We start from the raw sequence: 15,001 nt of genomic DNA on the forward strand, positions 1-15,001 counted from the left end.
ACAATGGTACGATACATACTTTTTGTTCTCGATACGCGATCCGTTTTGAAATCGGACCGAGTTATACCGAATTATTCCAAATTTGTGAACGACGCGTAACCAGTCCTAACGCGTTTTAACGCACATATCGCAACGATCCGCGATAAGATACATCGTACGATATTTATTTACCTAATCTATTATTAGCTGATGTAATACTTGAAAAGAGCAACTTTAAGACAGCTGAGATCGATGTAAAGAGATACTAACCTTTGGTATATATTAACGAGTTGTACGTATTAAACGTAGGACGTGACAAGCCGAGTTCGAGTTTCCCTCCTTTTCGTTCAATTTCGATTACGTTACGTGCCCCAGTGATAGTATGGCCAAGTCCAATGGCCCATTCCTCGCTCGACAAACGATTTACAACTTGTTCGGAGAGTAGAATACGAGCAGAACGCGGATTCTCACGGTAACCTCGTATCACGCCGATCGTCAGCTCAAGGATCGTAAATCACTTTTATTGGCGACAGTTGTGTCGGTCTGTCTCGGTGCAAGGATGTTCCGCTATTGGATTTCGCCACTGTGAATCCTGTATCCTATAAATATAAAATCCTATAAAACGGCGATGTCACGATCCACCAGGGCGACGACGGAACGTAGATGCACCTGTGGCAGGTCGGAAGGCGGCAGAGAACACGAGCTACGATCAAAGTTATTTCGATTGCGACCCGAGTTCTCGCCGCGCCGCACCGTGCCGCGCCGCGCCGCGCCGCGTCGCGCCGCACCGGTGACGATCAACGTTCTTGCTCCTTCCGCGTTAAAATCACGACAACCTGCGAACCAACGGTGTACACACGTGCTTCCGATTCATCGAGACTGTTCCGTACACAAACACGCACGGACATATACACATATAGGAGGTCCGCCGTGGGTTTTTTCGCTTCTCACTCGGCACTGAGATGATTTTCGCCGGCGCGTTCGCATTTATAGTCGCGGCAAGGCGCCTCTCTCAAAACGTCGCTTCGCGAAGCGCCCTTCCAGGGTCGTCTCGAGGTCTCTCTCCCTCCCCCTCCCCCTCCCCCTCCCCCCTCTAACTCGCTCTCTCTCACTCTCTCTCTCTCTCTCTCCCTCTCGCGCTATTACCAGAAATCTTCTCCGACCCCTAAACTATATTTCTACGTGGCGACTTTATTTTTTCTTCTCCTGACAAAAATTGCATTGCCCGCATTGTCGCTTCGTTTCACAACGAGCTATCCTTTTGCAAGGAGAAACGAGTCGAACGACCTAGAAAGGTAGCTGATCCTCGATTCCTCTGTGGGAGGAATCGAACTTGGGGAAGACACGGCGTCAAGATGCGACGATCGTGCTTTTACGAGAATTCGCAAACGCTCTCTTTCTTTTTTACACGTTTTTACATCGGACAATCGATTTTCGACAGAGATTTTCACAAAGACGGTGGTTTTTCCTGGTAACAGGATAACTGCGCGTCGCTGAAACATATTAACGGCGTAGCCGATTATTGGACGATTCTGCGGCTGCGAAACGCCCTATCGTCGCGCGTGTCGTTTCGGAAATGTCCGATTTTAAAGCGTTTTATGATCGGCTGACAAAATCGATACGTAAGATGGACGTGCCTTTTCACTTTTTTTAAGTCGTAACGTTTCTAACGGTTCGGAACGGTTTCGAAGGAGACTTACTTGCTTGTTTACTGGCTCGCTGCTTTAACGGAGTTGTCCGGCGAATGCAAACTGCTCGCTGTGACGGACGAACCTTATCTCGACTAAAACCGCGTCTAACGAAGCTCGCGATACAATCGAGTCTTTGATCCACGAGATTCGAGACCATGATCGGGTTACGTACTTGCCAGTAAACGCGTTTGCCGGTAAAAGCTGCAATTATATCGCGCGTTCGCGACAAAAGGCTGGATCTTTCTGGCGACTGTAAGCGTCAATTATAATAAGTATAACTATAAGCGATTAATAAGAACAGGCTGGCATCCTAGCCTGTGATCGATATTGAACAGACGACCGATCGATCCTTAATTGATCCGCCTAAGTAAACGTAAGATCAACGACGCGATGTAAATCGTAAAGCACCGATATTTTTCACCGTTTTTATACCGCCCATTTTCTCAACGAACGTTTCTATTATTGACAAACAGTCGGCTGTATGTAAGTGACTGACTAAACGTATCCATCATATAGGTAGATTGTCATAATGTGTATTAATAATTAGCATAACGTAGATTATCGTAATAGCAGCATATTGATATGCATATTCGAGGCCCGTACAACATCCGTCATTTAACGTTTATTTTACCGTTTATTCTATCGTTCTATGTCGTAGGAAATATTTTGAAATTTCATTGGCCCCGTAATAAATTATTTCAACTTTACGGTAAATAATTAGAGCGCTAATATATTTATATCGCATATGGTTCCATATGGTGGGGGAATTATATTGCCGATTAAGCATCGAATCGTCGTTACTAGTTGTTGGCCTGGACAAATATGGTTTCCTATATTTCGATTTGGATACGTTGGGAAAAGGAAGGTGTCAAATATGGTATTTACGCTGATATGACGAGCGCCGTTACGAGAGACATCATCGTGCGCACTGCACTGCACTGCACTGCACTGCGCTGCACTGCTGCACCGTAAGGAGCACGAAGCACGGAGCACGGGGCACGGGGCACGGGGCACGGGGTGCGATACACGCAGTCGAGGTCTGCAAGTATCCTTTTCTTTATCGACCACTTGTTATCCCTTTACGATCGGTGTTTCTTTGAATCACTTTTTCATCAGTCGAGCGTTATATGATCGCCAGGGCCTTCGAACTCGATTTTTCCAAGGAGAATTCTGTCTGACCTAAAAATCTTGCCTCTCGAGCCGTCGATGAATCTGTCGACGAATGTCGTGTCATGGGAACGAGAGTCCTTACATCCGTGAAATAGTAACCGAGACTCTGATGGTTTCGTCGTCGAAAACACAAGTGACTGGTACATTTTGATCCATCGATCCCAACTCTCTCTCTCTCTCTCTCTCTCTCTTTCCCTCTCTATAGCTCTCTAAGACTAACCCACGCAGTGATTCATTTTCGCGGATCGAATTGTAAATGAAAGCGAAGCACCGTCGTCTTACCTTGAACGAAAGTGATCGATCAACGCGAGAAACCTGTAGTCTGTAACGAATGTAAAACCCACTTGGGAATGGAAGCTATCTAGATCGTAGATAAACATTTAAAATTCTCAAAGACCGTCGATTTTTTCCTCTCATTGCGGATTAACTTTGCGACATTGTTCGTATATCGCATGCGACGAAATGACATGTAATTTTTGTGGATAGTTGACGCGTTGGAAGCACGTGTTCGAATAATCGCATCCTGTATAAAGTCTTATTTCCAGCTTCTCGTTATATAAGCGAATCAGTGCTATTTCTCAATCGCCAAAGATCGATAGGATTGGACAATAGATGAGTGGACAAGAGTGCCGTAGGAAGGGATAACATCTTCCAGTGTTTAGGTTTCGAACAACGATCTCCGCTTTTTGTTTCTTTCGTCCTTTAAACGCGCGTAAAACGCAGGGGTTCTACGTTTACGCGTGTTTAAAAGGCAAAGAAGGTAAAGAAGCAAGATGGAAGGAGAAGAAGAATGGAATAAGGAGAAGCAAAAACAGGTCGACGGTCAAAGTTGTCGGTTATACTATTTTTCGGTAATTGTTGATCGCTGAATGCCGCGAACGCCATGTCAATCGAAAAAGTATCGTCGATTTTACTCCTGGATCATTGTACCCGCTATCGCTATAACGCACGCTCCTCTATTAATCTAATCTGAGATGTTTGTCGTTATTTATCGCTATCTTCGCATCGTTTTGTCTCAATTTCAATTTCTTTTCAAGTTCTTTTCCAAGTTCTTTTGTTGACTTTGCGATTAGTAATTATCTATTATTCGCCTATTTATATTTCTCTGACTAGCATATAGCATATGCTAGGACGGTGGTCGATGATTCGACGACGAGCGAAAGAATAATCCGTTCGTAACCGAAACGCCAGATATTATCCGATTTATCGAACGACGAGTGTCGGTGTTTGATAAATCTGTTAATTTGATGCACGTTACACGAAGAAGAACCATCGGATCGGATTATTAAGATCAAGTTGTTCAGGTGTCGCCTGATCGATGTTTTCCGGTCGTTGCGCGTTCGATGAAGGCATGGGACACCGAGGGTGCATAGTTTGCTGGTTCGCTAGTCTTACACGCTGTTACACGCTCTGGCATATTTATAACAAGCGGTTATTTATAATTTATGGAATGCCGGCTATGTCATACTATTGTCATACTATTTACGTATACTATACGTATATGAACATTTTTCGAAGGCATGCACAATTGCTCGCCGTTCTAATCGCACTGTAAACAACCGGCTGATAAATTCTGTTCGTCATTGTCCTTTTTTTATCGACTCGTAGCTCACTTTTTTTAAGCATTCTTTTTCCTTTAATACTTTACGCGACATACCTTTCTTCTACAAACGATTACTCATTGTCAGTTATTCGTTTCGTTATCGTTTCGTCACCGACGATCGCTGCAAATCCGCGTTCCCTCTTTACTTTTTACCGTTTGGTGCATCCCGATGACCATCGACGAGAACTTTCCGATATGCGAATATCAAAAGCAAAATACATTAGAAAGACATTTTATCGATTAAACGACACACGCCGCGCCACACTTGACTCAACTTCAGCTTCTTTTCCGTGAGATAAGACGGGACAAGAATATCTGTATCGTCGCGATCTCGCATTCGCTCTTATCGATCGTTTAATCGTGTTAGTCGGCCTACGATTCTCCCTCTGAATAATCGGAAAAATCTGGAAACGTAAAGATCTACCCCGACCGTAACCGAACATTTTCCAACGATCGTTGACGATGTTGATTTCGTTACATCGATTGTTTCTTTTCTGCCATTTTCCTCAGCCATTGAGAGATACAAGAATATCGATACATGGCCGCCGGTGATGGCGAAACGTTCGAGAAAACGGATCGTTGCCATTCGTATCGGTTCAATGCAAACTTGTCGAGCAAGAGCTACTTGCAACGCGAAAAATAATTGCACGGAACGGTTCGCGGATCAACTGGTAGTCGTCGTCGTCGTCGTCGTCGTCGTCGTTGTTCTTCCAAGCCGTGAGAGGAAAAAGGAAATAAACTTTGACAAATTTATTTAGATGAACGTTTTGTATAGCGTTTTCTGTTGAACCGTTTGTATCAGAGATTGAAATACTGGATCGCTAGTATCCGGGCGGGATCGTTGCAATTACGTACGTATCGGGAGCCGATGTTTTCTTCCAGCAGACACTTGGTTCCCCTCGGAGACCTTGCCATTGATCGACCACTGTGCGAATGAACGAAAGTTGGACTGTATTAACGCGACCGTATTAAACCAGGAAACAAGTCCAAGGACTTGTTTGACTCAGGAAGCCGCTATCTCCATGACGAATGACTTTTATGTAAATCCAAGTGGCAGCCCTCCGAAGCTTTCCATTTCCGATTGCGATTGACCTTATCATACATTGCTAACAAGATTCTTTTCTTTCATTCTCCTCTCTCTCTCTCTCTCTCTCTCTCTCTCTCTCCCCCTCTCTCTCCTTCTCTCTTCATTGGCGCCTACAAATCTAGTCGCATTTTTTCTCGCAAACCGCGCGAAACGCACTACCGTTGTTAAATCGAGAATCTCTGGAATCTGCTAGAACGATCGAAAATAGACAGTCTACGTTGTTGTATCGTAATCAATGTTTTAACCAATCGCACGCGTAATCGACGACAATTAATTCAGATAAGCAGATAGTGACCGACGAGAGAAGAAATTTCGATCGGTAAAAGAAAAAGGAGGATAGAGAGGGAAAAGTAACTACGGTACTCGCTGTTCCCCGATAGCTCGTGAATGCGATAAGAAAAAGTTGTTTGTCTCGTAAATTTACCACGGGACGAAAAACGATTATCTATGGACGCAGGCTACGAAATATATAAACCGTTAAACGGATCGATAATGCTATATTGCAACAAAAGAGGAAAACGCAAGAGTCGAGGCTCGTTGACCAGATTAATAACGCTGTTATATCATTACGTGACTCGTGCGACTGCCATTATTTTCTTGCATCGTATTCTGCGAACCCTTTGCGAGATCTCGTTTTTCCCCTCTCGTTCTGTTTCTCTTACAACTCGAACGTAGATCGATTGTTCGTTTATCTATCCCCTGGTTCTTAATCTCGTCACGTTGTTTCACCAGTTATGGCACAAGTATAGACAAGTATAGACGAGTATAAGGTAACTGGTTGACGTTCGATTCTACATTGCTATAACGTTGTATAGCGCGACACGGACGCGACCGTGGATGAATTGTCCGACGCCTTTCGCGTGCAAAATGATATCGCGTAATATCGACGTAATACGAAACAATTCAGACAATGGGACTGTATCGCGGTCGTAGGAACTCGTCGCAATTTCACGATCGCCGATTCAGCTGCATCGTCGATCTAACGACGCTTATTTCTTTATTTTTATTTATTTATTCGCTTATTTAGCCTCGCGAGGGAACCGTCGTGAAAGAATTTCATCGATACGTGCAAAAGCTCGTACCGCTGCTAACAGAAAGGTTTCTGCGGGAACAATGCTGGCAACCTTATTGATATTCACGATAACGTCGTGACGACCTGACTTGAAACGATTAAAGTGTCGTTGATTTGACCGACAACTTAATCTTATTGCGTTATCACTCACGTTATCGAGAAAAGTTCATTTCGAGAGGGTTAAAATACTAAAAGCTTCTTCGTCCAAACAAAATGGAAAACAGAACAGAGATCGAAACAGTGGTGGGTTTAATAGGAATATCGGTACGACGACGATTGGGTTGAAAAGCGAATGGGAGAAGGTTGGAGGACGATGTTGCGATTGACGGTCGATGGTCGTTCGATCCTAGAATCCAAGAATCCTAAAACGGGATGCGATGCGTGTATCACGAGTCCGCGATCTCGGTATATAAGTGATCGCTGGCAGCATAAGAGTCGATGAAATTACGTTGACAGAGACGGACGACGGTAAACGGAAGCTTGAGAGAAGACGCGTGTGATTTGTGCGCGCAAAACGATCGGATAATTAGTCCGTGGCGAATTCACCACCTGGTTTCTTTTCTTATCCTTTCTTCCATCCTTTTAATTAAGATTACCACAACGACGTACGTAGATCGTCGCCGAATTCGCGATTCTGTCTGTTTCTACGCAACACGATAAATTTCGATTTAGAGAATGCCAACGCTGTTTTCTCACGTGACGAAACGATACGTGTTCGTTACGCGATCCTGTTAACACGACCATTAACTCGATAACCATCGGCTCGGTATCGAGGCTGAAAAAGTGTTAAACTAAAATGGAAAAAATAAAAAGGAAAAGAAAAAGAAAAAGAAAAAGAAGAAGAGGGAGAGAAGAAAAACGAAGGAAAAGATGAGAGGAATTTCCGGAAAACGGACAACGTATCAGGTTTCATTTGGTATTATTACGCAACCCTGATGACTACACCGATGATAGAAGCGTTGCAACTATATCGGTAAGATTATAACCTGCCACATAATCGCATACGATAGTTTATAGATCTTTTATTTTTTATTTTTTAAATAACTATCCATTTCCGTGTATCTTATAATTAAAAACGCGGCATGGTTACGTACTTACCGTACATGGAAAGAATAATTTAGGTCTGCTTGCTAATCAGAGTTACCAAAGTCTCGGCTTTTGGATCAAAGTTAGCAAAGTCGGACATTCGAGAAATTCGATAGAAACGTTCGATTTGACAGAGCTTTAAAACAGAAATATTTATTCCATCGCGAATAATTCAAAGTAAACGACTCGTTGTGCTGGTATTCGTCGATAGGTGTCGGCTCGTTTTCTCGTTTTCTCGTTTTATTTCTAAAACCAACTGTCTACAAACGATTTTTTTTCACTCTTTCCGGCTGTATACGGAAACGATACTCTATAAATATTAATAAACCCGCGTTATACTTATATTATATAGCTGCGTGAACGTAATTTATCATTTCCGATCCTCCATGCATCAACGAATTTTTCACGAACCTGTTTCCTAATGCGGTTACGTAATTATTTAATTATCATTGTATAATTATTGCATCCTTGCTAAACCATGACCCTCGTAACGTTTGTTACGAGCAACAAGTTGATAACATGATGCGATACAGCCGACTTTTTTTCATTTACACCGCGTTTCTTAGTCTCTCGCGATAAAGAGACCGCGATTTTTTCATACGTTAACAGCAGCATCGAAACGATTTTCGTTTCGCGATCGCGGCACATACCTAAGAGGTCAGACGGATTATCGAGGAAAGGATTTATCGAAAGCATTAGGTTCGCACCGACCGTTCGAATTATCGGCTAAACGCTTTCCAACTTAGCTGTACAATTTTCTGTCCATCCTTTGATGTCTGTTCAACGGATTACGCATACATTAAATTGGCTTCGTTAGGATCTTTAACGGTTGACGAAGCCGGCACGTGTGCTACGGTGAATCTGAATTCGGTATCGGACGATCTTGCGATACCCACGTACACAGACAGAGAGTCACTCGCATTTAATATACGGATTAATACACTCTTTAAAACGTTAAAAAGACATTTTTTGAAATTCCGTCCAACGACTCGATGAGCTGTGCCGACGCGCTACACGAATTAGTTTAGTGGATGGCGCGTAAACAAATTTTTCAGAGAATCGTAATTTAACAAAACAGAATCGCGAAAAGTCAGCTTTTACGACTTCTTTATCTGTTCAGCCCGTGTAACGAAAATTGAAACGATACGTTTCGTAAATTCGTAGATCGGCTGTAGATCGTACCATGCGCGTTGAACGATGCTGTGTGTCGAGATCGATCGATGCAGAAACAGACGTGATACAGGTATCGAAGGATGTAAAAATCTCAAGACTTATCGCATACAATTATAAGCCGAAAGTGACGAAAAACTACGATTTTCATCAGGTTTTAACGAAATTAACACAATGATATTTCCAACGCGTATACGATGTAATCGACGTAAATTTTCAAAATCCATTCTTCGAGTTTCCCTTTATAAATACATAAACGTATATTAAAAAACAGTTGTAAGAACCAACATTTCTCTTTCTTTTCGCAATTATGACCAACTGCAGTCTCTTTTACACCTAGTCTAACGAACTAATTCTGCCAACTTGTCATGGAAATCTATTTTAGAGCCGAATTTTGTCCGAATGTTAAGGAGCGCGTGACTTACCAAAAAATAATCGGCACAAGTGTAAAAGTACCGCACAACGGTTACCGATGCTATCAGGTGCTAATTTTCCAAATGAAGTATCGCTCGTTGATCGTGGACTTTTCAAAAGCTCGAATCCAAATCTTTTCTGCTAAGACGATAAGATCATGGTTACTCGAGCGAAGCCAAGTAGCTTGCTTTGTAAATCGTCGAGTTCGATCATGAACGATTTTTAAGCGATCCACCCTTGAAAATAGACTATTCGACTCGTAACTTTATCATTTCGTATTTTCTTTCGTCGGGCGTAATAAACTACGCGGTATTTTCTCGTTCCTCCGTTCCGTCAATTATTCGCTATATTATAGACCAACAGGATAAATCCCGTTATTCTACATTATTATTATTATTATGTTATTCTATATTATTATACCTGCAACAAGTTCCGCGTAAAGCTCGAGATTCGGACTGATTTTAAGATATCGAAGCTCGAATAATTCTTATTATTTTATCTCAACGTCTTACTATGGGACATACCGCAACCACTGATCACGATGAATCGTTAAACTCGTAAAACGCAAGTTGCGTTGCATCGCGCGGTTCTATATATATTGTATAGAATCGCGTTGTTTCTTTTCCTCTTTAGACCGACTATCTAGTCCGTAATGAACAAAAACGATTAAACGTGTCAAATTACTCGGCGCTTTTAAAATGTTTTGCTCGTGGCAGGTAAACGCTTCGCATTTAGATATTAATTACCTTCCATTATCCATCGGATGAGGATAGTGTCGAGCAATATGCAATTCGAAATGCATAACATGCACAGTACATGCACGCAACGCTGAACCAGGCGTACGGTAAGCGTACGTAATTTTTAAGGAAATTTTATGCAATCGAAGGTAATTTCGAATTAACGATAACAGGCAGCCTGGAAAAATACAGCGAGGAAACGGTAGATCAACTGAGAAAAGACTAGGTAGTAAGAAAGTAGCGATAGTTAGGAGGGAGCATAGGTTAAGCGAGTAAGCGATTAGTCGACTAAGGAGTAGATGACTGGATAGTAAGGTAGGTATTATAATTGTAAAGTAAATCTATTAAATCAAATAAAATAGCAATCATCGGCGACGATAACGTACGATACAGATCCCAGTTATTCGAGATTCCGTGTATCTCCTCGGCGTATCCTCGGCTCCTCGCTGTTCTGCTATAGATATAGAACCTAGGAATTACATAACGAGAGACGATCGAGCGACGCGTGAAACGCGGGTAATCGACACGGGGGAGACAAAAAAAAAAAAAAAGAGAAACAAAGACTAGCAGGCATAATTGAAGATGGATCCGCGCGAGGAAGCGGCTCGAAGCGTAGATATCGCGTATGCACGTGCAAAGTCGTTGGTGACCAGCCTTCCTTCCATCGCGTCGCATCACATCGCATCGCATCGCATCGCATCGCATCGCATCGCATCGCATCGCATCGCATCGCATCGCATCGCATCGCATCGCATCGCATCGCATCGTAGAAGAGAACGTCGAGGTATTATGCAAGATATCGGGATCCAACCTTGGCAATGACCACTAACTATGACGATTGAGTTGGCACCGGCCAACTGTGTCTGTCCGTATCATTAGCTTCCCGCTAGGATAATCGCAGAGTCGGTGATTCGTAACAACCGATTCACCACCGGCAGCATCTTTTTACTTACTAGCACTTTACTCGCGGAAAAAACAACCACCTGCGGCTGACGGCCGGAAATAAAATTTCCCACTTTACCGACGTGACGCTGATTTGATTAATTTGCATGACTAGTTATTTAAAAAATAGGTACAAGTACGATCGAGGGGAATAATATCGGTACTTATAACAAAAACATTACCGATAAACGGACCATCTTTGTGATAGAAACAATCCTTTGCACCTGTTTATACATCCTGTTTAAGTAGGTAAGAATTAGATTTTTCTTATCTTCGCTGTGCGGTGCCAATATAAAGATGTTTGTTCGCGTTCGTTCGTATAAGGGATGAATACAAGTTTGGTTTTAATTTCAATGAAAATAATAAAAAAAAAGCCTGATTATAGATATACATACGTGCGTATGCTTGCTCGGATTCACTTTGAAAACTAGCTACGCAAACAGCGATGTAATTTTTCAAATAAACGATAAGCTGAAAAATTCACGTGTTAATCGATGCTCGATTTCTTAGACTGCAACTCTGAAATGAAAGAAATGAAAGAAATGAAAGAAAGGAATCACCTACCGAAAAAGTAGCAAGAGAAAAGTGCTTTCTTGCTGTAATTTCTAATCGTAAGTAATGTACAATTTCTATGGTGCGTTAGCGAGAGCGGATTAAAGTGACTTAAAGAACGCTTTGTAACCTATCGATGCGACAGAATCTGGAATTATTGTATTTGGAACTACTCACTTGTTTAAAATTCACGTGTTAATCGCTAAACACCTGACTGACTAAACTGGTGAGTCTAGATTCTCCCCCGTATGACGATAATTGTACGTTATCTAATCTTCGTCTTACCGTCTCATTCCAAGCAAGTAGAACACGAACCTGTCCAAGTGTACATACAAATTTCGCGACATTTTGTCAAATGGAATTTTTCATTAAACCTAATTCTTCCACCGAGTTTAATCTCGTTTGATTCGATAAACGAATATACTTTAATAAGTTTATTTATTTAAACATTTTTATTTAAAAATAGATGGAAATTTTGATTTCAAATTCGTTACTGTTCGCTATACTACGCATGTATGCACATGTATATACATTCGTAGTTGGACAATGAGAAAAGTTTGTGGCGACATCTATCCTTTTCGCGCGGAAAGCAAACAAAAGCAATGGATTGGTTGCCGATAGCAGATATGCGTAATAAGATCAGAGACGAATATACCAGAAACCGGGGTTCTGTGCCTCGTCCGTGATAAGATAGAGCTGGCATAATAAATCAAACGGATCGCATAACTATTATTGTACCACAGAGATTTAGTGTCAACGATAGAGCAGAGTAGTGATCGTTCGTAACGTCTACGTTTGTTCGATACCGAATCGATAAATGACACAAACAAATACATAGATAAATGTCGGAAATGACAGAAGAATGGGAAAGATAGTCTTAAATACGCGATAGAGAAATTCTGTATATCGTACATTATTTATATTATCGCTGTTAAATTACAGAATCCTATACGCTGTACATGTCTTTCGTTATTTTTTATTGAATTTTCTATGTAAAATCGATTTTCTTTCTAGCTTATAACAACTCTACGTTACTTACGATGTATTACATATCGAATTCCTTTAGAGATTCCTTTATATTTATTATTTCTTTCCCAAAACCTTCTTTAAAGCTCCAATATCTATAGTCATCGTGGTCCTGTATATCTTCCATAATTTTTTGTCGTAACAAGTACAATTTGGACTTGTTTGAAGCTACCTTCGCTTTATGAAGAAATTTTTCATATTCCATTTGTGTGTTTGGGAACACATATCTCGCAAGAAATCTTGTAATCGGATGCTATAGAAAAAGCATTGGTTTTACGCTTACAATTTTGCCTGCAACGCGTATTTAAAAGTATTTTTTCAACGCTGTCTCACCCTGTAGTATTCCCATTGCTTTGGAATATATCCTTCTGGTATTGGTTCTAAGGTCGCTGGTCCTATAAATACGTTGCAATAAAATATGAGCAAACCAGCAGGTATTATGCCCATAAAGGTGTAAAAATGCAGCCAATCTTTAGTTTTATGCCATTGCCATCGACTTGCAGTTACTTCCATAACACGATGTTCCGACATGCGTCTTACCGTTCCTAAAAGTTATCAAATTTTTAGTTTTTCAACATTCGTCGACAAAGTTGACTATTTGAAACAAGTCGATTATTCTTCCAGTAGTCATCGTTGATCACGTTTAATTCTCGTAAGAACAACTCTGTAAACAGGCACACAGTGTGTTCGCGTTCGTGGGAAAATTTGTTGCGTAACAAAACACTACTACTCCTTCGATATACACTGTTCTATCTAGAGAACGAAATATAATTATCTTCATCACCTTGGTTTTGCAACGCATAATTGTTGTTTATCCGTAGTAATTTTCCCAATAGCTCGTTTGTATGAAATAATTTTCGATTAGTCGTAAGCAAAAGCCTACTCACGACAGCCATTTTGGTTTGTAACTATAAAACGGGACGTACTACTTGTCTTGTTAGCGCATGAACCACCGTTGGCTACTTTACCGACGGTGATCTAATCTCTTTAAGAAGCCGCGAAACTTGAAATTGCGTACGTCAAATACGATTAAATATTTCCACTTTAATAGGTATATATAAATTTTGTAGGTATATTTGAATGTTATTTAGTAATTATATAAGGATCGTAATAGTTTTGATGGTAAATTTACTTTTTTTTGCCAAATTGCCATATATTTATGATAAAATCCATACCTTATCTCATCTAAGATAATTAAATACGAACGCATCGTGTTGAGTTAGAACGTAATTTATTAAAAGAAAGCGTAATCTTTAATATAAAACAATATGTTATATATATATATAATATTATATATAAAATAAATATGATATTAAATATAATATATATATATATAAATAGCATTTATATGTAGATAAATTGCGGTTTGAAACTTGAGAGAAAGAAAGAGAAACGGATAAATTGGCGCGAAGCTTTCGCGACGCCATACTATGCCATGCCATGCCATCTAATACAAAGGTACATTTAGCGCCAATGAAGTTAGGTCAAGTGAATAGTTGAACTCGAGAAATGATTCTAAATTAGAAACGCTCGTTACAAATTGTCGTGATCGTGTTTGAAAACAAAAAACAACTAACGATAGAAACTATACCAACGATAATTAATTCTTAGAAACGGAAAAACTAAATTTCATTACCAACTTAATATATCTATGATCACGTAAGTTGTCTTCTTTGGCCTAAATATTCCTGATCCAGTAATATCATAGGCCAGTTGTTACCGCTGCTAGCAATATTGGATTTTGCATTACAGATAATCTTATCACTACGTTATTAGTAGTATTAACTAGCGTTGACAAATATAATGTTAACTAGCGTTAACAAAATTAATGTTGGTCTTACACCTAACGACCGTCAAACATTTATCCAGCATGTTATTGGTCGTCTGCAAACATCTCGACCGACTATATATATATATATATATATATATATCAATCTCAACCGCTATGTGCAGTGTTTGATCCTCATTGAAGTAAATGGTATTGATTCGGACGAAATTAATGCTGGCGTCAAGTTACTGAAAATGTTCGTATTCGACACGTTGAGGAATGCATGACGCACAGACGATGCAGCATTTGCCGATGCTATCGAATCGACTAGTAGTTGCAAAGAAACATCAAGAATATGCAATAACGATTAATTGCTTTAAACGTCTAGCATTTTAGCGTAAAGATACATAGGGCAAGTATATGTGTAGTATACGTATATACCAGTGAATCGACTGTTGACACGTAACTGATATAACACGGAACTTGGATCGGCATGTACGATAAAATACCGAATCTCTTAATAATTATTATTATTATCTGTGTGGTCTAGCAAAATATCATTTAATAACTATTCGATCAAAGATATTACGTTTCACAATTGACATGTTTGCGACACATTCTTTACTCGCGTTTTTACCTCTTCTACGGTTCTATCATCTACACGGAAAAAAGCATCTGCACTTGAAGCAATCTACGTGTTTTCT

At 40.5% G+C, this 15,001-nt stretch overlaps 2 protein-coding genes across 6 annotated transcripts in view; both read right to left on the reverse strand.

Moving 5' to 3' along the window:
• LOC100649149 (facilitated trehalose transporter Tret1) overlaps window positions 1-15,001 on the reverse strand; it is a 35,374-nt gene that overhangs the window by 4,802 nt on the left and 15,571 nt on the right. Inside the window, exons 1-3 of one of the 5 annotated variants that reach the window (XM_048411878.1) lie at window positions 11,681-12,251; window positions 11,347-11,470; window positions 250-578 (exon numbers count right to left, since the gene is read on the reverse strand). The gene's annotated coding sequence lies outside the window, so the exon portion shown is untranslated. Of the gene's footprint in view, window positions 1-249; window positions 579-648; window positions 1,025-1,679; window positions 5,048-5,298; window positions 5,375-11,346; window positions 11,471-11,680; window positions 12,252-15,001 lie in introns of those variants that run through there. The other 4 variants (XM_048411877.1, XM_048411875.1, XM_048411876.1 and 1 more) reach the window with 4 other exon arrangements.
• On the reverse strand, window positions 12,401-13,475 carry LOC100649271 (NADH dehydrogenase [ubiquinone] 1 beta subcomplex subunit 5, mitochondrial). The gene is made up of 3 exons (XM_003400424.3): window positions 13,314-13,475; window positions 12,863-13,074; window positions 12,401-12,782 (listed from the first exon to the last, which is right to left on the reverse strand). The coding sequence occupies exons 1-3, from the start codon at window positions 13,423-13,425 to the stop codon at window positions 12,549-12,551; spliced, it is 558 nt and encodes a 185-aa protein (XP_003400472.1). The 5' UTR covers window positions 13,426-13,475; the 3' UTR covers window positions 12,401-12,548.

Source organism: Bombus terrestris, chromosome 14 (genome assembly GCF_910591885.1).
Source record: "Bombus terrestris chromosome 14, iyBomTerr1.2, whole genome shotgun sequence".
Lineage (NCBI taxonomy): Eukaryota > Metazoa > Arthropoda > Insecta > Hymenoptera > Apidae > Bombus > Bombus terrestris.